At 42.9% G+C, this 22,215-nt stretch overlaps 1 protein-coding gene across 10 annotated transcripts in view; it reads right to left on the bottom strand.

The window, feature by feature from the left end:
- LOC141740893 (SAM and SH3 domain-containing protein 1-like) overlaps positions 1-22,215 on the bottom strand; it is a 569,515-nt gene that overhangs the window by 16,754 nt on the left and 530,546 nt on the right. For 4 of the 10 annotated variants that reach the window (XM_074580364.1, XM_074580367.1, XM_074580365.1 and 1 more), the window contains 6 exons: positions 15,129-15,261; positions 10,184-11,019; positions 6,038-6,109; positions 3,454-3,597; positions 1,314-1,449; positions 136-305 (listed from right to left, as the gene is read on the bottom strand). In XM_074580364.1, coding sequence (XP_074436465.1) covers positions 136-305; positions 1,314-1,449; positions 3,454-3,597; positions 6,038-6,109; positions 10,184-11,019; positions 15,129-15,261 — 1,491 coding nt within the window. Of the gene's footprint in view, positions 1-135; positions 306-1,313; positions 1,450-3,453; positions 3,598-6,037; positions 6,110-10,183; positions 11,020-15,128; positions 15,262-15,464; positions 15,579-21,620; positions 21,859-22,215 lie in introns of those variants that run through there. The other 6 variants (XM_074580366.1, XM_074580369.1, XM_074580371.1 and 3 more) reach the window with 4 other exon arrangements.

Here is a 22,215-nt window from a genome sequence, read left to right as displayed (position 1 = left end):
TAGGTTAAAGGGTTTAAAAAACCACATGTAAACTCATTAAAAGACTAAGAATTGTATAGTGCTTGCAAAGAGTTCTTAATTAAGAATTTTTCCAAAATAAATATTTGACACTTTAAAAAGAGATATAGGTGGTACCTTGAGCTTCAGAGAGTCTGTATCATAAGGACTTGGAGTAAAATCAGTGTGAACCCTGGCTCTTCCACAAAAAGGTCCTCTGTAAGGAGGCTCTTCATCATCACCATCTTCTGATTTCACGCTCTCCCTGTTGCTGGTTGAAGAATCTGTTGTGCTCACTGTCTGACCACCTGCGTGAGAGACATAGTATCAGCCCACAAAAAAGAATCTCTTTGTGAAGAGGGTTCAGAAACAAACGGAGGCAAGACAGAAAACGGGTTCTTCTACAAACCATGATAATCAAAGTTAAGAGCCCTTGTATGCTGCTATTTCTTATATTCACATGTGATAGGAGAGTTTATCTACTTTGCACTCCTGCTTTTCCAAATTTAGCTCCTCAATATTCAACTGAGAAGCTGTTTAGCTAGTGTCTCATCTATGGTACATCACAGAGGATGTCATCTTTCTGGGAAGTTTTGCCCACAAAAAAGCACAGTGGTGTAAGGAAGGTAAGCTCTGAATCATCCATGAGGGTTCCAGAATCCCCCTCATGTCCAGGAATTTGGTTTTACGGCAACACTTTGTATTGCTATTACACAAACAAACAAACAAAAGGTGGATGATTTTCAGACCACACTTTCAGTTATTTAAAACCAGAGCTTTCTCTTCAGGTTTTTTTCCCCACCATGTTCTTGGTTTCTCATGGTCAATAATTCATAGTGAAACAAGTTCACGCCATTTGTGTCCCACTTAAGCTCTGTTTTGTGTAGAGACAACCTTAACCAGAGAGGTTTTAAATAATATTCCTCTAACTAGTTAATGAGAGAACCTCAAGGTCTCTCTGGAGGCGGGGGTGGGAAGCCCATCAGGAAAAATCTAGTGTAAAGATAAGCCTGTTTACTACTGGCCAAGGACTGCAATTCTCACTCCAATCATTTATATTATAATAGCAGGACCCAGCAGACCCAGCCAGAAAGCAGGATTTCACTTTTCAGGGCTCTGTATAAATAAAAAGCAAAAAAGATCACCTCTGCACCGAAGAGCTTATGGTTCTTTGTGAACCCTTAATGACTAACCCACCAGCCTTTCTACTTTTTAACCACTGCTTCTGCTTTGACTTTCTCTGATTCTGCTTACTGTGGAGATCTCTGCTGCCTGAAGCCACAGAAATGGAACAACGCAATTACAAATGAACTTACTCATTGAGCTCTGACCGCTTAAGGAACTCCTCAGGCTCTCTACTGAGCCACCGGCTTTCAGCTTGGGTTTGTCCAGGGAGTCAGTGTCTGGTGGCGGTGACTGTGGAGAACCTGGCATGACCCCAGGGCTGGACTCCTGAAAGGGATTGAACCATTTCAGTCTGGTAAACGAACATAGGCACTGACAGCTAGCATTATAAGTAGAAAGAAACATTGCACAAAACTCCCAATTCAAAGATTTTAATGACACATGATATTTTTGCCAGCAGTACTTGCAAAACAGCTAACACCAAATTCAGCTTTATGAATTAGGATTTTGTACAAAGATGAATACAAACAAATCAGACAATGCACATGAGACATACAGCAATGTACATTTTCTTTTTCAGTAAATTGTTGATATCTTTGCTCATTTACCTTGAAGAAACAAAAAAAAATTAACCAGAAAATGCAGCCTGTGCACAGTATAAATATTCATAAAGATAAATGCATAAATATAAAAAGATTTTGCTACATGCACAATAGGTGAGGCAGTATCTCTTTTCATTCAGTCAAGCATTATAGGAAATCAAAAAAGGTCTTTCCTAAATTGAAATTCTGTCAGCCTCTGTGAAAGACAGTTAAAGCAAAGCAGCAAATACTTGTGGCCAGATAGCTTTTATTTTTTCTCTGAATGCAGAAAGAGATACTGGCACATGGTTTGAGTCATGATGCCAGAAAGGTACAAATATTCTAAAACTACTGTGCCAAGAAGTTTGAAAACAAAAGAGCTGTAGTTTGCATTCAAGAAGAGTTTTTGTGGAGACATGTGGTCATAAAACTTTTAGATGAAACCTATTATTTGCATGCTGCAGAATCATCAGAAAAAAAGTCATCCCAGCATATGACTTCAGAAGTCAAGTCAATCTTGGAGGGAGCTAGAGAGAAGAAGTATTGCTAACTCACTCTAAACTGATTTCTCAAAGCATCCGTTTCTTAGGCAGATTTACAGAGGAGCACTGTAAGGCCAGCTGAACACCAAAGCATCTTCTTATCAATATCAAATCCTGTTTGACCTTAAATTTTTTTAATTGTAAATTTAAATTAAATAACTGTAACTGTAGCACTGCCCCTGGTTATGAATAAGTACGGCTAATAGTCCTACAGGTAAGGGATTCTAATGTTGCAAAGCACTGCATACAACTGGTCACGTTTCTGCCTCTCTATGCTGACTCCAGATTTTGCAGTTTGGGGCTGTTAGTTTGAATGTTACAAACTGCTCCTTTTACAGGCAGTAACGCTTTGCATTAATACGAAAAGGCAGATCCGGTGGGGCACCATTCCCTTTGCGTGTCTATTTCTCTGCGGCTGCAAGCAGCGCCGGCGGCCAGGGACGAGGCCACTTGGGGGCGCTGTGAGCCAGAGAGAGCTCTGCTCTCCAGGCGGCATTCTACGCTATTACTCACACATTTCAAGTGGCAAGATTGCTTTTAAAAAAATGCCGAAGAATTTTTGACACTCCACCAAAGCGAGGAACCCAACGTATACCAAAAGGGAAAAAGACAGCAATTGTTCCTAGGCCACTGAAATTCAAAGCCTAATTTACAGCTAATGTACTTCAGGTTTGCCTTTAAGAATAAGCTATAAAAATCTGTAATGAAAGAATAATAGGAAAATCTTCTGTGGGATGCCCCTTTCTGACTACATTGTGCGTCTGTTTTAATGGTCTGCTGCAGAGGGCAAGCTATGATGGAGAAAAGATCTGTAATAGCAGAGAGGAACCGTGCACGTGAAGTTATGCTGGGAATTTAAACTAAGGTGTAAATTGCAGATTAAATATATTACTGTGACCCTGTGTCACAGACCGGTTCCTTTAATAAATAATGAAGATAGATAAAGAAATAGAAATACAGAGCGAGATGTGTAATGCTATCAGCCACAGGCTTCTGCTGATGAGCTACTTGAATGAAAATCTGAAAATGCATTTTCATGGTTTGGCATCTATAGGAAGCCATTTCACAGTGAGGGATTTTATAAGAACATATAAATAAGCCATACCACATAGTCTTGTTAGAAATTTCTTCAGAGATGCCTTGAAGCATGAAAATCAATATTGATTATCACTTCTACACTATTAAGCGGATTCCACTGCAGGCCTTACCTGCTCAGACAGAGCGCTGCTGTATTTTTTAGACATCCTTTTCTTCATGGTTTCTTTTACAGACTTCACCTTTTTGCCCAGAGATATACGGGAAGCAGAGGGTGATTTGATCACTTCTTTATAAACAAAGTCTCCTTCTTTGCCCTGCAAAATAAAACAGGGTTTAAGCCTATGAAATACAAGAGCCATTTCTTTCCTCAGTCAGCAGTCATTGCAGAGGTATCCAGGCAGACACAGGACGGCAGCATGGTGTCCTGTTTACTGCTCTAAATTCACTGTCGAGACCTTGTGCAAACCACAGTAGCAGTCCTCTCTCCTGTGCCTTACTCCTAAGGCCTGATTTGTAACCTTTACTGCAGGTACAGCGTGTAGAGGTGGTGGAGTCTGTTAGGATGCCTTTATCCCTTTGAGATTCAGGTAAGTATTTGACCTGATAGAAAACTCCACAGTTTCAGGCTAAGCCTGTATGTCCTGACAGGACAGGACATACAACACTAGTTGTGGCTCATGTTGGTCAATGCTACATACAGTTTAGAAGGAGCAAAGGGATCTCTGAGATCCTAGCCAAATACATATCTGTGTGTATCTATATATATGGATACCTACATTTGACTATCCAAATTTACTTTTTATTTTCAGACAGGCACTCAGTTAACCTTTCATGATGACCATCCCTGTGGTTTTACTGTGGATTGTTTATAAAAACACACCAAAAATCCTACTAAATCCATCAACCACGGTAGAAGGTTACACTTGCACAGCTATTCTTAAGACACACAACAGGGTACTGCCGAACTAAATTAGCTGGTCCATATATAGTGGATAACAAAGGCCAGCTGCTTTGAACACATTTAACCTTTTCTAAACCAGCTTAAGATACCTAGCATTTACTTATGCCACAAGCACACACAGACAATCAACATGGATCAGCTGACATTTTGACAAACTTACTTGTATGACTCAGCCCTTATTCAGATTGTCCAGGCAGCATGTTAAACACAGTCTTTTCTTCTACAGTGTGTCAGGAACCACAGCAAGGCAGCTCTATCAAAGCTACTACCAGCACCCTCCGTTGGCAAGGGTGCCCCAAAAATCACAATGCAAAAAGGACCAAAATCTATTTGGCCAAGTAGGTTGACTACAGAATTTGGACTCTGACTTGGCTCAATAATCCTTCTGAGGACAATTTAGGTACATAAGATAAAAAAATCCTAAAATAAGCGTACATGATATTCTCCATAAAAGAATTATCTTTTTTTCCTAAATTTATGTATGTTTGCTACTTTACTAATCTTCTCCCAAGAAGTTTCTCTGAAATTCATCTGATACTTCATTTATGACAATTCTATATTTTTTCCTTTAGAAGTGGTTTGTGATTACAACTTCTGTGGTAACTTTTGGTCTTTTAGCAGAAATTCAGGACAGTTCTTTGCCTTATCTGTTTGGAAAAAACCCTTCCACTTGATGGACTTAAATGTTTTCAAGAAAAAAACCTTGATCTGCGTACATTACTCAGATGCGCTGCTTCTCTCCCACTACTGATGCTTGTAGGGAAAAACGTAACATCTAGATTTCACACTTTCTTACATCAAAAACAATATGAACAAAATATGCCAAAGCACCTACCTTTAAAGATAAACACTCTAAGTTTGGAAATTAACTTTTTTACTGTGTTGAAAATTGATGAATAAAATAACCACCCACAGTTTTAGCCAATTTAGGGATAATTTATGATGTTAAAAAAAAAATAAACAGAAAAACAAAAACAACCCCCAAAACCACAGCTGACATAATAATATAATGCTGGCATATAAAATGTTTCACAATTCAGACTTAAGTGAACAGAGAAGTTAACAGAGCCAATGTTGAAACGGAAAAGAAAAACATATATGGGGCAAAAGGAAAAAATATGCTGGCAATTTCTTTTGATATAATGTTCTGGCTCATTTCTGTTCTGTTACTTTTGGCCACAGGCTGACCAACAGTAACACTGGGATCAACATGAGTAACATAAAATGGAATTAATTCTCAGGGGAGGTGGGCTGGTGTGTTGTTTTTTTTTAAACACAAAGAGCTCTGAGATCAATTGCGCAGCACCCAGCACAATGGGATCCTGGTCTACTCCAGAGCTCTTAGATACAATGAGAAAACAAATAATAAATCTCTTACATAATGACTTCCACCCAAATAACTTGCAGATCTTCAGCGAATGAAAGTTTGCCCCACCATTCCAAATTGTAAATATTTTTACCAAGAAAGTATAGTAATCGTATGTTTTGCCTGGGGTGATGCTCTGAGGAAGTCAGACATAAGAACAGCCCACAGATGTGCCCCCGGATCTGTGCTTTGATCACTTGTTCCTGCCTCTTTAACACATATGGTATATAAATACTTATACACACATGGATATGGGTGGATATGTTATTCTCAAAGCTAAGGAAGTCTGAGGTTAACAAAGATGCTCTGCTTTGTTGGATCCCCAAACTGTTATTACAGACCTAAATTACACTTCAGTCTATTATAACTCTATTGCACGTTTCATTTTATGCTATTTCAAGTCTGCCCCTTCTCGTCTTAAACTCACCATTTGGTCTGAACTGTTTCCAATATGAAGGGAACGATTTGTCAAGTCAAAGCCTCCAAAGCTACAGGTTCTCTGCAAAAAACCAAATAATAATAAAGGATGGATACAGTTCTATCACAATGATTAGCTCACTCAAAACATCTGTGATTTGGAGGACACCAGTGAAAACACAAATGTCTGTAAAAATGGAAACAAACAAACAAAAGGATGAGAGATTATAAATCAAGAAATCTGTTATAAAGCAATTTCAGTCATTTGCCTTTTCCAGGCACAACTCCTTGGCCTAAGGTCTGTTGTTGTTGAGTCATCTATTGCCTACCCTTCTTCATAAAAACAATAAGGACTTTTTGATCTCAGGAAACTGTTGATCTTATGCATCAAGTTTTCCAGGGTGCTGGCAACACCATCTCAGCACTCACATCTGCCTTCATAAATAAGTCCACGGTAACACTGAAACAGAGAACCACCAATTTTTTAAAGCCTTGAATAACCTACCTTCTGGGAATAGCTGCACAGACTCCATTTCCACTGAAATACAGGGAAACACTAGAGGCCTTGTAGGGCAAGCCCTTGTTAAGAGGAGGGAAAAACCAGACAGCTATCCATAGGCATTGTGTCCCCAGAGACTCAGCAAGCCCTGATTCCAGATTAGGTATTTACCATCACACCTGTGGTGATACACAGAAGCTCTGCTACTTCTGGGAGAAAGTATGCTATGTTTACAGTGCCACAAGCACCTAGTGGAGTGACTCAGTTTTGGCTGAAGGCACAGATACAGTTTATCATCATCATCCTGAATAAAAAAAGAAAATCAGCACTACGACACTGCCTCCCTCCCAAGAGCAGAGGGCAACCAAACTCAGTACAGTTGCATTTCCACAGCCAACCATTGTTTACCTGTGGCAGATGAGTCTCTGCTAAAGCTTTGCTATCACTTGAAAAAAGACCAGACACTTAGGGGGCTCAGAGGGAATCCAGCTTTTGCTTTGCAATTTGAATGGTAAAATCTTTGACTTTTTATTCGGCCACTGAACAACCAGATGCACAGTACTCAAGTACCTGACCCTGCCCAAAGTCTCACAGGGCAATCCAGGGAAATGAAGGCATGGCAGCTATAATTTACTTGCACAGCTTCAACTCCAGGCTCTGAGTGTGGGTTGTGAGTCTATTATAAATATTCTTTTCAGTGTTAGAGTTGAGGCAAACGGGAGGCAGAAGATCAACCAGTTGCAAACCATAAGTTCTCAGGGCCTGAACCACCCAAAAGAGTAACTCAAAGACACCTTAAGACTCAGCTAAGCATCGGATCAGACCTACAAAGGATTGCCCGATCAGTACCGTGAGTGCGTACATGGGAGTCAGTGAAGACCCCACCACCTGAGAACTACCAGTCTGCTTTGATACTCTATTAGGAAGAAGCAAGCTCTATAAACTGTGCCACTTTATATATATATATAAATATATATATAATTATATATATATATAAAATATAATAAAAACAATTATATCAGTTAGTTCTATTAAAGTAAACATTCTTCCTGCCCTGTTCAGTGCTAATCAGCATACATATTAATAGCTTTTAAAAAGTTTTCTTTTCTAGCTCTTATGTTGGGTGCTGTGTACCCACAGTGCTTGGATGACAGTTTTTGTACCCACAAGAACTCTGCTAGAGCTCAAAGCCAGCTTTGACTAGGCCCCACACACATTAAAAAGAGTGCTGCGATGTAGATTTTTTTAAAGTGGGTTGTTTTTGTTTTTTTTTTCCAGAAGGCAATGTGACTATGGCATAGCTTTTAAAAATTGTTTTTGGAAAACATTTGAGACCAACCACAAGTAATAAGATCAGTTTTTAAAGGACAGCACGTTTAGCTGTGAGTAATGTCATCCTTCTGTGAAGAGTCCATTCTAACTAATCCTACAGTGCATGGTAATCCCAGCAACGAAGAGAGGACATCTGGAACTGCTCTAAGCAGACTTGTCTGTCAAACCAGCCAGAGCTCCTCCTAAAGCAGCCTTCTCAGAGACCAAAATGCGTGTTGGTTAAAAGCTTCCAAATAAATGTACCACGTTAACGATGCTTATTGTTTCATTATGGACCTCCCCACACATATAACATTTGACTTCTGCCTTCAGATTCCAATAGCAATCCTGGCAATACTGTACCAAACAAAAGGTCTGTGGATGAGGAGGGGGATATTCAATGGAATGGCCATGCAATCAAAAGTATTATCGTTTTGGGAGAAAAGAAGAACTGATGCGATTTGAAAATTTCATGCATGTCCAGGTCACTGAAACAAATATAAATGACAAAAATGAATGGCAAGCAAGACACAGTGACCAGAGTTCCACTGAATACATAGGCATTGCAATTTCCCTGAGGTTGCAGCGAACAAGCATTAAGTGTTTCTAGGAAGAAGGAGTGGCATTAGTTCAAGCTTGCCAGCTTTTTGCGGTTTCAGGAAGAAGTGTGTTGAAAAAGCTAGTATGAGCAGTGTGTCTCCACCATTTATCCCATTCAAACGAGGCTGGAGGAGCAGTTGACTGAGGACTTCCTCAACAACAACAAAATGCTATCCATTTCTCTGTTTGTATCTCTGTGAGTAAGCAAAAGTCAGTCCAGATGGTTTTCATAATGAAATTACTATCACGAGATTACTTATTAGAAGAACCGAAAAGCTTGTTTCTGTTATCTGTATTTAGAAAAACAGCTTTAGAGGGTATTTTTAATTATGGGGAATCTCTAGCACATATGAGTATCCTCTTTTGCCTGAGATACCGCTATTATTCAACCCACAAAGGGACGAGTAAGGTTTCTCTTATCATTGTAATATCCTTATGGGAAAACAATGTATTTTGAGTTCATGTCTATGAAAATAAACGGTATCCTGGGAGTGGCAGGGCAAGCAGTCAATGCAGAAGAAACAGTAAAGCTGCCAAGAGAGAATGTTCATGGTATCGGGTAGAAAAAAAGCTATCTATTTTGTGTCCAACGAGAAAAAAGTGAACCATTAAAGCTTGGTCACCTCCCACAGGTTATTCAAGGAGACCAAGGCTGTGACTCATATTGAGAATACCTCACATCCGAAGAAATGAAGCAGAGATCTCTGTAGTTCAGAGAGGAAAAATTAAAAAAAAAAAATAAAAAAAATCTGTAGTTCAAGAGGAAAAGCTGTTTCTACTGTATTTTTCACTGGAATATCTTGCTTAATGTTACAGGTTCACTGCTGTTTCCACCCACTGAAGTAGGCAGCATACTTACATTGACAACTAGACAACAGACTAGCTGGCTCAGCTTTGGAGATCTGGCTGTTCCCAAAGGCAAGTTCATAGGAAACTCAGCATCATGGTTAAGGGAACTATCAAAACTGGGTCATATAATCAGGAAGCAGCTTTGGATCTCTCTGGAGTGCTCAAATCACTTAATTTCCCACTGTACAGCACAACTTTCTTTTTTGGCCACCCCTTGTTCCCTTTCCACAATGTTCTGAGGGAAGGTGCCACCTTTACCCCATGCTAGAAAGAAGGAGCAGTGGCCAGGGACAGAGCAGGAGGGCACTTCTGGTGGTGGTGAGCAGCGAGCAGGAATGTAGTGTCTACATAATGTAAAACTCCCTGTCTTTCTGCAGCTGTGTGTGTAACGGAGAACACAGAGCTGGGTGGGTGAACTGATGAGATGCAAACTGAGAAGGGGAGGGCCAATATGAGGCAATGACAGTAGGAGAGAAACAGAGCACAGTTGACTAAGGATGCTCTAATCATCTGAAAATTTTGTTCATCTCTTAGTATTCTTTTAAAATACTGACTCCGAAAGCATCACGAAGAACATATTTATAGCATCTCAAAGCTCCTCTGTTCGCCAGCGATCTCAACTTCTGCACTAGGTGAATTTAAAAATCAGCATTTTGTCATATTTGCTTTCTCTCACTGAGGTATTCTGTAAACATAGAAACTGCGCACTCAACAAAACTCTTCTCTGACGGGATTATATCAAGCTCTTCCCTTAGAGCTGAATTACAGTGCTTAAGAGTTTCTAACAGAAAGGAAAGCAGAAAGCACTGAATCTTAGTTAAAAGTACGAAGCGGAAAGTGTTGACTGCAACCTCACAGAAACTGGAAGACCACCTTCACGGCAACTCTTTGACTCACAGACTTTTGGTGGATTCGCAAGAGAACCCTTTTAGTACAGCGATCCACTGTAGCAGCCCATTTCCTCTTGGCCTCCTCATCCTCCTCCAGCAGGCATCTCCTCAGGTCCTGCTTGTCGGCCTTGCTCAGGGTCCTGTCAGTAACGGGACGCACCAGCTGTGAGAGGTTGAGGTGACTGTACAGGCTTCTCTCCACCACATAGGTAATATTGAACTCGCTGACAGAAGTGCGCCCTCGTAGCCTTCTGTTTGGGAAGCCACAACCTCCACCCCCTTTTGCTTTGTGCCGCAGTAATTGTAGGTCGCAAGTTGCGGTGGATGCTCCTTTCCTAGCAGGGCGCTGGCAAAGAAAAGCTCTGGAACAGGAATAGTTAGTATCCATTTTCTTCAATCGGATCTGCTTCCTTACACTCTGAATCTCCTCCAGGGACACCAGAAGATGGTGCTTGTGCCTGTTGCTGTCATAAAAGCAAATGCTTTCTGTACTTACCCCATGGCTCAGCGAGCCGAGGCTCTTCTTCATTTCCCCATCTGTCAAGGAGCGGCAAACTTTCTGGGTCTTCTCCTCTTCTGGGTAAGAGAAAAATGTCCCAAGTTTCTTGGGAGGCTTGATAAGGCCACGGCTGTCAGTTTTGCTGAAGGTCTTCACCAGCTTCCGGTTAGCTCCCCACGTATCAAGACTGCTGGATGAGGGAGAAGTAGTAAGTGAGTCCGAGTCGTCCTCTGGTTGCTTTTCACAGGAGCTGTCAAAGTAGAACTGCTTCTTGTGAACTCCAGAGTAAAGTGCCGATCTGTCATCCAGTATAGGAGAGTTGTCAAGTGAGTGCTCTTCCACACCTAGAGGGGACAAAACCAGCACAATGCATGTCATCGTTCATAATTCTCTAAGATGTTTCCCTGTACAGCCTCATTGTATTTATTTATGATAAGACACACTTAAAATGGAAGAAAACTCTTCCTGATATAAGCAACCCAGAAGGTATTTGCAAGTGGAAAAACCTGAAGCAGTTCCTTCCATTTGTGAAGTGAGAGTTCTGGGATGAGTTAACAGTAGACAGATGACAGCATCCTTTAAGTAAACTCGTCATAATTTTAAGTTTCTCTCTTCCACCTGCAGCTAAGTAAGACCATAGATGCTCTCACTAAGAACCCCTTAAAAGCTGGAACTGGGATCTTCTGATTTCTCCTGATACTTGCATATGATGCTCAGCTCTAGAGAGATACAATAGGTCAGAAGGATACACAGGTATTAAAAACCAAACAACTATCTCTCAGGTCCAGTTTTCCAATACTCAGTGCTGCTGCTGCTGCAGTAATCAGTATTTTTCCCAGAAAGTTATGGAGCTGAGCTCCAGGATGAAATGAAAAGTTTTGGGTTTTCAATGGGGGAAGGAGGTACCAATTTTAATCACGCAGAATTTACTTAAAACAGATGCAAAGAAAAATAAGTAGGTCAAATTGCGGGTGTGCCAGTTTCAACAGTGTCCTGGTAATGACAGAAACACTTGGTTTTCACCAAATACATATTTCACAGAAAAGGAAGAAGTTTTGCAATGAAAATACTGGAGGTGGGCAAACAGCCAGGTCTCCTTTTTGGAGTGCAGAGAAGGGAATAAAGGACCTGAAATTGCAATTCCTTTTCACATTTACCATTTAAGAAACTTTTCTCTGGCATTTTCTTCTGAGCAAAGTATAGGCTCAGGTATTAGATGGAGTAATAAGAAGAGAGTCAAACAAGAGCACACATCCTCCTCAGTCCTGCCTGACAAATTTCACAGCATAGGTATGTATCAGAAATGCACACAGAAATTTGACTATATTTATTTCCTGCCAAAATAAATTCCTTGCCTGACGCAACTTTGCCTTCACCTTTGATTGCTTCCACAGTTTTACAGCAGAGCTAAATTTGAACCATTACCAAAATACCTATGATTTACTAACAGGGGACATATTTCAAGATGAAAGAAGATTAGTTGCCATGTACAGGCTTCTTGCCTCACCTTCAGTTCACTCTGTTGGCAAAACATATTTGACGTATATTTGCTGAAACCTAAGCAAAACATATTTGACATATATTTGCTGAAACCTAATATGCTATTTTACCAAGCTCAAGCTCGCTGTGACAGTGAAGGAACAGTAGATCACATCTGACACACAACTTTCACTCTTGAGAACTTTTCTGAGGTAGGTCTGCAGACTGGAGTCTGATTTTGACACCACTTTCACTGAACTATCCAGCTTGCTCTTTTTCCCCTCTACTTCTCAATTTGAACAGAAAATAGACGTTCTCCTGGGACTGAATATGTGCTGATAAACAACTTTAGTCCACTGAGTAAATATGTTTTTAAACAGCTTGTAAAATATGCATTGTGTGTCAACACTGTAACAGATGTTATTTGGAGTGAGTCCATGACACAAAGCCATAATGACACAGATGTAGATGTGATTTGTTTTTAAATGCTATATAAGAACGGTGCCCAGGAATTAGGAAGCTTTCGTTATTTAGCTCACTAGGAGCAGACTAACACAAAATACACACGGATTCAGATATTGGCACATTCTAGTGAGTATCAGATCATCCAGATTTATATTTAGTGCGATATTAGAGTCAATAGTAGAAATGTGGGAGAAGGATCTGGGACTAGTGTACTTTTCTTTAAAAACTACAGGAACGTATGAGGGAAATTTGGCAAAGTTGTTCTTTGTGAAGAAATTTTTGAGGAGGAGTATGAAGAATCTTTCATCTGGGGAACCGCACGACAATTTTCAAACCAACCCTACTGTCATACTTTGTTAAAGGCTGTCGAACACTGATGAATTTATTGAAACTTTACTGATGTTACTCGATCAAATTTTAGAGCCAACTCCCCAAAACCTACCTATCTAAGATTTCACATTACTTCACGTTCGTAACACAGATTCAAGTAACAGCAGCAAACAGCTCAAGAACTGATCCAGTCAACTGCAGGTAACTTGGAAGGACAGACAGCAATCCCCAAATCTGACCACAGTATTTTTTGTGATCTTGCAGAGCCCTCTGATATATCCAAATGGGAATACAGACCTACATTGTGAGATATGAGGACGGACAGCATTTATGAAGCGCTTTCAATTTACCACATGAAAACTTGGGTGTGGGGAGAATTTACTAAAAGAAAAGCCATACTCCTAACATAGACCTCGCTACTGAAGATGCCTTCCACTTAAGTAGAAGTTATGCAGAAGTAATCCGTGTTGTTATTTAGCAATAACTGTTTTTGCTGCAGTTTCCCAAGAGCCAATCTACAAAGGAACTCCAGAGTGCTAGATAAAGTGCAAACTCAAAGTTTTAGACAATTTATTCAGAAAACCTGAAGTTAAAACAGAGAAGACAGGCAGGAGATGGAGAACGAAGGAAGCAGAGCAAATTTTTTTTGGAGATAATTGTTAATTCAGTGATTTTTCTGGGAGGGGCAGGGGTGGAAAACTGCGGAAAAAGAAACAACCTGGGAGGAATTGGGACACTTAACTGAAAGACTAAAGGTGAAAAGGAAGTAAGGAGGTGAAGCCCTGTAAAAGAGGGAATAGAGAGCAAAACAGTTAACATGCTGAAGAGAATGTCTGGTCAAACTGCAGGAAGGCGTCTGCATGCCCAGTGACCCCTGGGCTGCCTGCTCCTGCAGCTGCTCCCACCCCTGGAGCCTCCGGCTGATTGCTCCCTGCAGCTTTTCCCAGGTCCATAGGGAGGGAGGAAGGGGGTAGGAAAGGCCTTTCTGGGGTCCCTTCACCAGAGCAGGGGAAAAATAGCCCTGTTTTGTTTACCCTTTCTCATAAACCATGTTTTTGCTTCCAAGGTAACCCAGCTTTATGCTCACCCTATGAGGTGACAAAACCTTTTCAGGCTGAGACAGCTGCTCGGTCCAGAGCTCTAGACTGGCTCTGCCTTTCACGCCAGCCAGTAACACCACCATCACGCGGAAGAGAGGCAGGCTAGATCATAAATCTGCCAACAGCTTCCTGCCACATAGCCAAGAAGGTGCACGCGTTCTCCTTAAATGCACTAGGAAGGAATCATAATACGGCTCAGCTCACTGCAAAGCAGAGGGGAACTGGCATACGATCCCGGGAAGGCCACTAACATAGAGGGGTGCCCACAATTCCAGTGAGGACTCAAGCAGGGCTGAGCCAGAGAGGCTCCTGAGGCTCACGCTCCGTTATTCTGAGTGCTCACACATGAATACAGGTCATCCGGAGTTAATTCTGCAGCATGTTCATGGCATTCCCAGGGGATCAACTCTGCTTCCCATTTCCCCACCCTCCTCCTCCTCCCTTCTTTCCCCCTCTCCCCCTCTCTCTTGGCAGCAGGGCTCATTCAGGAGCCAAACTGCAAGCAGGCTCCCCCAGAAGTAGAGGAGTTAATATTACATGAGGCAGTTGCTATCCCACTAGAATGTCCGATAGAGTTGCTGTACTCTTGCCACAGGATGATGACATGTGGCACAACTGCATCACCAACCAGCACCTACCCTCTCAAAACTAGCGAGAAGCTTCACCTGTGTGCCGTCCCAGGCCTCAGAGGAGGGAGCAACATGGTGGTGGCTCTGCTTACCTCCTTGCTGAGCCTGTGGGGCAGCAGGCTGGGATTGGTCCGAGTCTCATTCCCTCCCCAGCATGGGGTATAAAACATAAACCAAGTTCTAATCTCTTAATGAGGGGCTCTACAGCGCTGCTCTGGGAATACCAGGAGATCAGCAGTAACCACATCCTAGAGGCTGTCACTTTCCTCCTTCCACAGGATCAAAATGCAATCACTTGGGTAAGGCATGCACCATAAACAAGGCAGTCTTTCCCACTGTCCTTTAAGAACACTCCACCCCTCCCTCCCCCAGCCCTCCACTTTCTGTCTCCTCTCAGTAGAAACACGTATTCACACACACAGTTTTAACCATATGCACATTGCTTTTTACCTTCTGTGCTGGGTTTTTTCATTTCTTCCACTCTTATGAGTTTCTTCCTGACTCTGCGAGTAGAATTCACCAGCTTGTGCAACCTCTTAAACTTCACCGACTCCTCTGTTTCATCATCGGATTGTTCTCTTGACTGGCAAAGAAACAAAGGGAATATTAATAAAGTAGTAGTTCCACGGCTTGATCCTTCAAGTCAAGTTAACCCAGCTCATCTGCTGCGCTGTGTCAATGCAGCTCTAACTGGTGCTATATTTTCAGCCCAGGTCAGACAACCATTTAAATTACTGAGGGTTTTCTTTTTTTTTTTTCCTTTCTTTTTCTGAAAGCATGACATACCATTTTGATTTCTAAATCTGTGAAACGTAAGATCGTAGGCACTGAAATGCATTCCTGCCCTTGTCTTTCTTCCCATGCATTGTGTAATAACTACTTCCACGTCCTCTCTCAGTACGTTTCAGGCAGGGTTTTTTCCCAGGGCTCTTCTTACCATACCAGTTATGCTCCTGTGGTTTGGGTCAGTCACTGGTCTGTCTGGCATCTCAGAACTTGCTGTTTAAACCTGGTTATAAACAGCTTCTCCAAACTGAAGCTCTGTCATTGACGACTTTTCTTCCCTCCCCCCCCACCAGTCTTCCCAGAAAATCAAAAACAGCAGCACAAGAAAGGGACGGGAAGGAAAAGGAAGGAGGAGACCTCATCTGCCTCACTCACAAACTGCCACAGCTACAAAATATTCCTTTCCTCCTCCCTGCTCCCTACACTCCCCCTGAAGGCTCTCGAGGCTGGAATTAAGACGGACAGAGCATTCCTCCAGCACTGACCAAGGGAAAACTCTGACCTTTTCAGATATACAGTGCAGTCCATATTCCCCAGCATCCCGTTTCGTTTTGCATCTGATCCAGTATGCTCAGTTCCAGCTGTTTTCCCTCAAGTATCAAACATTACAGAGACAAAAAAAAATTCCCCTCTCTCCAGCAGCAGTGACACAACGAGCTGAAACAATCCATTCCTTGTGAACGAGAAGACGACTTCGATTTTCGAGCCAGATTCAACGTTCAATGTGCTACTTCCTCTGTTTTAATCAGTTCAGAATGTGGAAGGCGGCGGGGGGAAGGGAAGGGAAGGGAAAGGGAGAGGAGAGGAGGCCGGCAGGGCTCTCCGGCTCAGCCAGGACAGCCCTGGCACTGTGCACTGCTGCACATTCCTGCGCAGGCTCCAGCTGGAGTGTGGTATGGATCATATACCTTACTTTGTTTTCACCCTCAGCCCCAGCCAATTCGCTGCATTCCTAATGGTCGGCTCTAAAAACCCTCATGCAACTTCCTGTCAGTGCAGCTATCTGGGCTTCCACAGCGCGCACATCCTTTTTTCTCTTTCTCCTTAATTAAACTTTTAAAAAAAGAAAAAACGCAACAAATGCAAGCCAAAAGCCAAACCAAAAAAAAAAAACCAAACCATCTTCTCCTCTTCCCCAGCAATAATGCTGTCTGCTTATCCGGATGCTGAATAAAAGACAGGCCAAATATAAAAACGCTTCCTGGTTCTCTAATACTCTTAAATATCAGGATGTGGTAATAACAGTAGATGCCACAGGGCAGGACACCAGTTAGCAGTTGCACGGGTACACTTTCAAAGGCACAAACAGCACCTGAAGGAGCTGGGGCAGCTCTGAAAGCCTACCTCGCAGGAATGCACCTCTCAAGGCCACCAGAACCACACCAGAGCAAACTTCAGCCACTTTCTGCAAGGGCACTGTCAATTACTGATTTCCCACAAACTTTGTGTTACTCCAAAACAAGAAGAAATACCAAATGGACCACATATGGCAGCAGGAATTGCCATTCTACCAACGAAGAGCCACAGGGATGCATTTATTATGGGTAGAGGCTGGCTAGGTAACTAATAATCTTACTTCGGCAAAAGTAGGGCTGTAAAGAGGAGTATCAGACTTGTTTATATCAAGATAAATTAAGCAGCAAGATGAACATTAATTCAGAGTTTATGACTGGGAAAACTTAGTGACACGTCAAACAACAAGACAGACATATTTAGATAAGACGACAAATGGAATATTGACCATAATCAAGAAGTTTAGTCAAGACTTCTTAGGCCATTAAGTGCATCCTGGCAAGCAACCATCTTGCATGCTCTGCACTCAAGATATGTTTATTTTAAATGTAATTACTCTAAGTCATTGCTTTCCTTCATTACTTTTCATATATCCTTGGTTTGCAAGACTACTTTTTGTAAAACTGTGAGCTCTGTAAGACTAAGAGAAAGGCTCATACCTGATCCTCCTGCCCAAGATTTCATCAAAGAATAAACAACTAGTCTTACTTTTGCACCACTGGTATCTGAGAAAGAACTCTGTCCCCTCGGTGTTATGAAGACTCAACAACAAAAGCTTTTACAATGTCTGACATTTGCATTCATTACTACCGCTGCAAAATTCCCCCTGTACTCGGCACTCCCCCTGTACTCAGCACTGGTGAGGCCCCACCTCGAGTACTGCGTTCAGTTTTGGGCCCCTCGCTACAAGAGGGGCATTGAGGTGTTGGAGCGTGTCCAGAGAAGGGCTACAAAGCTGGTGAGGGGTCTGGAGGACAAACTTATGAAGAACGACTGAGGGAGCTGGGGTTGTTTAGCTTGGAGAAGAGGAGGCTGAGGGGAGACCTTATCACCCTCTACAACTACCTGAAAGGAGGTTGTAGAGAGATGGGGGCTGACCTCTTCTCCCTGGTGACAAGTGATAGGACGAGAGGAAATGGGTTCAAGTTATGTCAGGGGAGGTTTAGATTGGATATTAGGAAACATTTTTTCACTGAAAGGGTTATTAAACATTGGAATAGGCTGCCCAGGGAGGTGGTGGATTCACCATCCCTGGAGGTGTTTAAAAAAAGGGTAGATGGGGCACTTAGGGACATGGTTTAGAAGTGGCTTTTGTCAGGGTAGGTTAAAGGTTGGACTTGATGATCTTAAAGGTCCCTTCCAACCTCAGCAATTCTATGATTCTAAAAGTGAGTACCAAAATAGCCTCAGCACAAGGTACCGACATCAAACCTGAGTGGGTGGTACAGGGGGTCCCCATCACGCTTCAAAACAACTAAAATCCCATCATATCCAAGTGCCAGCCACGTTTTCCACGACGCTTCAAGACTGTCGGCACCCTTTGAGCCGGGGTCCTCTGCAGGCAGGGACAGACCCTTCCTAGTGCCGGTGCCAGGCCGAGAGAGGCGAGAACAGTTTGTGCGTAACAACAGGAGCCACCAGATAATGGGCTGACTGAAAACAAAGTCAGTCCCTCTCCAGCAGCCTATTTCCTATCATATCAGGTAGCATGTGGCATGGAAAATCTTCTGTAAAGGAAAAGGATGGCTAATAGATTTATGCAAAAAGGCCTAAAAATGTCGGTGACTACGCCAGTGGTACTGCTCAGGGAACTTTCTTGTCAAGTCATGCCAATTCCTTAAAAATAAAACCATTTTGAAAAAGGGTTACTTTTTATTCACTTCCTGGTTTTGAAACAATTTTTTTTAAAAAGGCCTTGAAATTATCAAAAGTTTCCATTTTGGCACATGGGAAACAGAGCTTAATTTTCCAGCTCAAGCAATGTTTTCTTTTACAGCTAATATTAAACAGAAAACAGAAATGTAAAGCATTCAGGCCTTTAGTGACATATTTGGAAATCACTGAACTTCGACGCTTTGACTTCCCCAACCCACTCTACCCTCCTGGCTTCCACAGTGACAGAATTGCTTTTTTTGGTGCCTGTCCCTGACTTCAGATGGGAAAATCACCCCAAACTCCCCAGTGCATGGCGGGCCGGGCAAACGGCTTCCTGGGCAGCTCTAACAGCCAGGCCTTGGCACTGGGCTTCGATGCAGCTGGCTGCCAGCCCCCTTCTTGCCCTCTCCCCCCTTAATGAGTGTTTCAGTACGCTGCAGCACTGCAAACTATGAAGACAGGCTGAGAGAGTTGGGGTTGTTCAGCCTGGAGAAGAGTAGGCTCTGGGGAAACCTTATAGCAGCCTTCCAGTACCTAAAGGGGGCCTACAGGAAAGATGGGGAGGGACTCTTTATCAGGGTATGTAGCAATAGGACGAAGGGCAATGGTTTTAAACTGAAAGAGGGGAGATTTAGATTAGATATTAGGAAGAAATTCTACTCTGTGAATGTGGTGAGACACTGGAACAGGTTGCCAGGGAGGTTGTGGATGCCCCATCCCTGGAAGTGTTCAAGGCCAGGCTGGATGGGGCTTTGAGCAGCCTGGTCTAGTGGGAGGTGTCCCTGCCCATGGCAGGGGGTTGGAACTAGGTGATCCTTAAGGTCCCTCCAACCCGAACCATTATATGATTCTATGAAAAGGGCAGACGTAGTCTGGTAAAGAGGTAACGATGCATCTGCAAGAGGCTTGGCTGCAGGCTCCCTGGCATGGGAAGAGGCCATGCTGTACCCACTCCGCCAATGCCTCCCAGCCCCCAGCACATGGCTGTCCTGGTATGCCAAGCCTCGGCGTAAAACAGCCGGGGCCCTCCATCTCCCCATCCCCCTGCACTGGGAGCAGGCCTCTCCCCGTCCTCCAAGGGGAAAACAAACGGATTTGCAGTACTGTAAATAGGAACGACTTAACTTCCATCTCCTCCGCTCCAATTTTTTCCACCCGAAAGCCCATATGGCTCAACTTTTAATTATTTTGGCTAATGCTGTATGTAGTAATTCTGTGGTGAATGCTTAAGTGTTTCATTTCTGGTTTCCAGGGCAACATTACATCAGATTGCAGACAGCTGGCTCCACAGCCTTAAACCATAACAAATTGGCCAAGGCGATGCACAAAAATCGCGCTTGCTGTAAAGAGAAGAGGGCAGGGCTGGGCCCACGGGCTGCCGGGGAGCCGGCCCAGCCTGCGGGCCCCTTGGTGGGGCTGGCTGGGGGGAGCCGCCCTTCCCCGCGCCACTTGGAGCAAGTGCATCCCCAACACATCTGCAATGCTCTCACGGTGCGGAAACCCGCCAGGCTTGGAGAGCTCGGCTGCACAAACGCGAGGAGGACTACAGGGAAACTGGGGCTAAATTAACAGCATCTGGAAATACCGAGGACTGCATGCGAAGGACTGCAGCCACCACGTACCACATGGCTGGAAGACTACGGAGGGGCCAAGACCCATCCCCACCACCCAGCTCTTCGCCGCTAACAAACGTGGCCACAAACCTACGAAGGTGCTTTCAAATCCAGGAGAGACCAATTCCCTCTCCCACCTCAAGCATCTCTTCTGCTTGGAAAACTTTTCCTACTCGTGCACCTCTAAAGGCCATGCTTTTGCATCATCTCGTACGTAAGATTAAAGTAAAACGCCCTAAGTTCAGGAACAAATAGGAAATTAGCACATGTACTTTGATAATCAAGGCGCTCACTGCAGTTCTGCTCCCGGCGCACTCTTTGCTTTCTCTCCCACTTTTCTCACGCAGGCTCTTTGCGGCTGCCTGCTCTGGAGGCAAGGCACACGCCTTGCTCTGCCGCTCTCTAACATCCAGCCCATTTCACACGCCGTAGAAATAACAATCCTAACCTCCCGCCTTTGAATTCGTGCTTCACACACGCGCGCGCTCACACACACATACACAGACACACAGAGAAAACTAACATTTATGAGGGTGCTTGGAAGTAATTGGCAAAATGTAAACCAGAAGTAAGTAGCTAGCTTTCGGCAGGACTATGTTTGGAAACACTTCAGGGTTATAGCAGCAGCCCTTAAAAAATACAAGATAGGCAAAAGCCTGCTAGCCAGATCCTAATAAAAGCGTTTAAGAAACACTAGGACAATATCCAGTTAAAGCTATGATAACTGATTAATCTGTTTCAGCTCCATAAACAAAAGTATATATGACTTTTACATGAGCCTGTGTGAAGCTAGTTAGAGAGATGTTAAAATTTTACAATTTGCTTTATGCCCAGTAATAGTTCAGCCCCAAACTAAAATCTCTAGGAAACCTCCCATCTAAGAAACAAGGAAATCTCTTAATATCTGATTAAGCCCAAGCTGAAATTATTTTTGGCTATCAGAAAATTCTTGTTCAGCAAAGTGGGGCAAAAATACACATTCAGACTCGCGGGCATATCACATCACATCCCCCAGCCCTGGCTGGCTCACTTCAGAATTAAGAGCTCTACAGTAAATGCAAAGAGATTTTGCTGTTCCCTTTAGGAGACGTGGCTACACGTGTCCTTTCTTCTTTCTCTCTTAACAGGCTTTACATCCGCCAAAAAAAACAACCATTCTAACTTTTTTTAAAGTTTTATTAAAGATGCCTGGATAAAGTCAGAGACAGGAAAATAGAACAGAAAAGAACTTAAAAGCCCAAGGAAAGGAAGAGGAGAATCGAGAAAAGCTACGCATGCTGTGCCTAAGAATAACCACAAAAGCCTTTTCTCTTTCTCCCTCTCTGAAACAGGAGGCACATCCTCTCCACATCACGCTACATGCTCAGTGACTTACCAGCTTCGGCATTTATAGGCCTAAAGCTCAGTTTCGAGTAATTCCCCCTGAGTCCTCAACTGCTGTCAGCTTCGTAACCCTAAAATTTAGGAGCAGACCCTTCTTCTTAAGTATTGTATTCGCTCCGAATCCTGCGCACAAAATGCCTCTTCTCTGGAGTTACATTATCGGACACCAAACTGGCTCCGATTCCAGCGCTGAATATGTAAAGAAGAAAAAAGCGTGATGCTGGACTCAATTAGCTGTTTTCTGCTCACTGATTGATTCCCCCAGTTACTCGCTAGCTGCATAACTTGCAAGAAAGGCATAAGTCATCAGCTCTAAGCAAATCTTCTATTCACCACAAGGAAAAAAGGGAGTGTTGTACATGGCAAACAATCCCTGTTTTCACTGACGAAGGCTTGCTGACCTCTTGCTGGCCTCTAGTTCCTTAATTACTGTCTATGGAATTTCAGTGAAAGAAAAAAAATACAGAGAATCTCTGCAAAGCCAGGACGAAGACTGACCCTCAAACACGACTGCTAGAGTGGAGGCTGTGTCTATAGGAAATATAACTTAAGCCCTTTACCAGGCTCTTTTTATTTTTACTTTTTAA

This window comes from Larus michahellis, chromosome 3, assembly GCF_964199755.1.
Source record: "Larus michahellis chromosome 3, bLarMic1.1, whole genome shotgun sequence".
Taxonomy (NCBI): domain Eukaryota; kingdom Metazoa; phylum Chordata; class Aves; order Charadriiformes; family Laridae; genus Larus; species Larus michahellis.
Note: the sequence above shows the minus strand (reverse complement) of the source record. Positions and strands in the feature narration are given on the sequence as shown.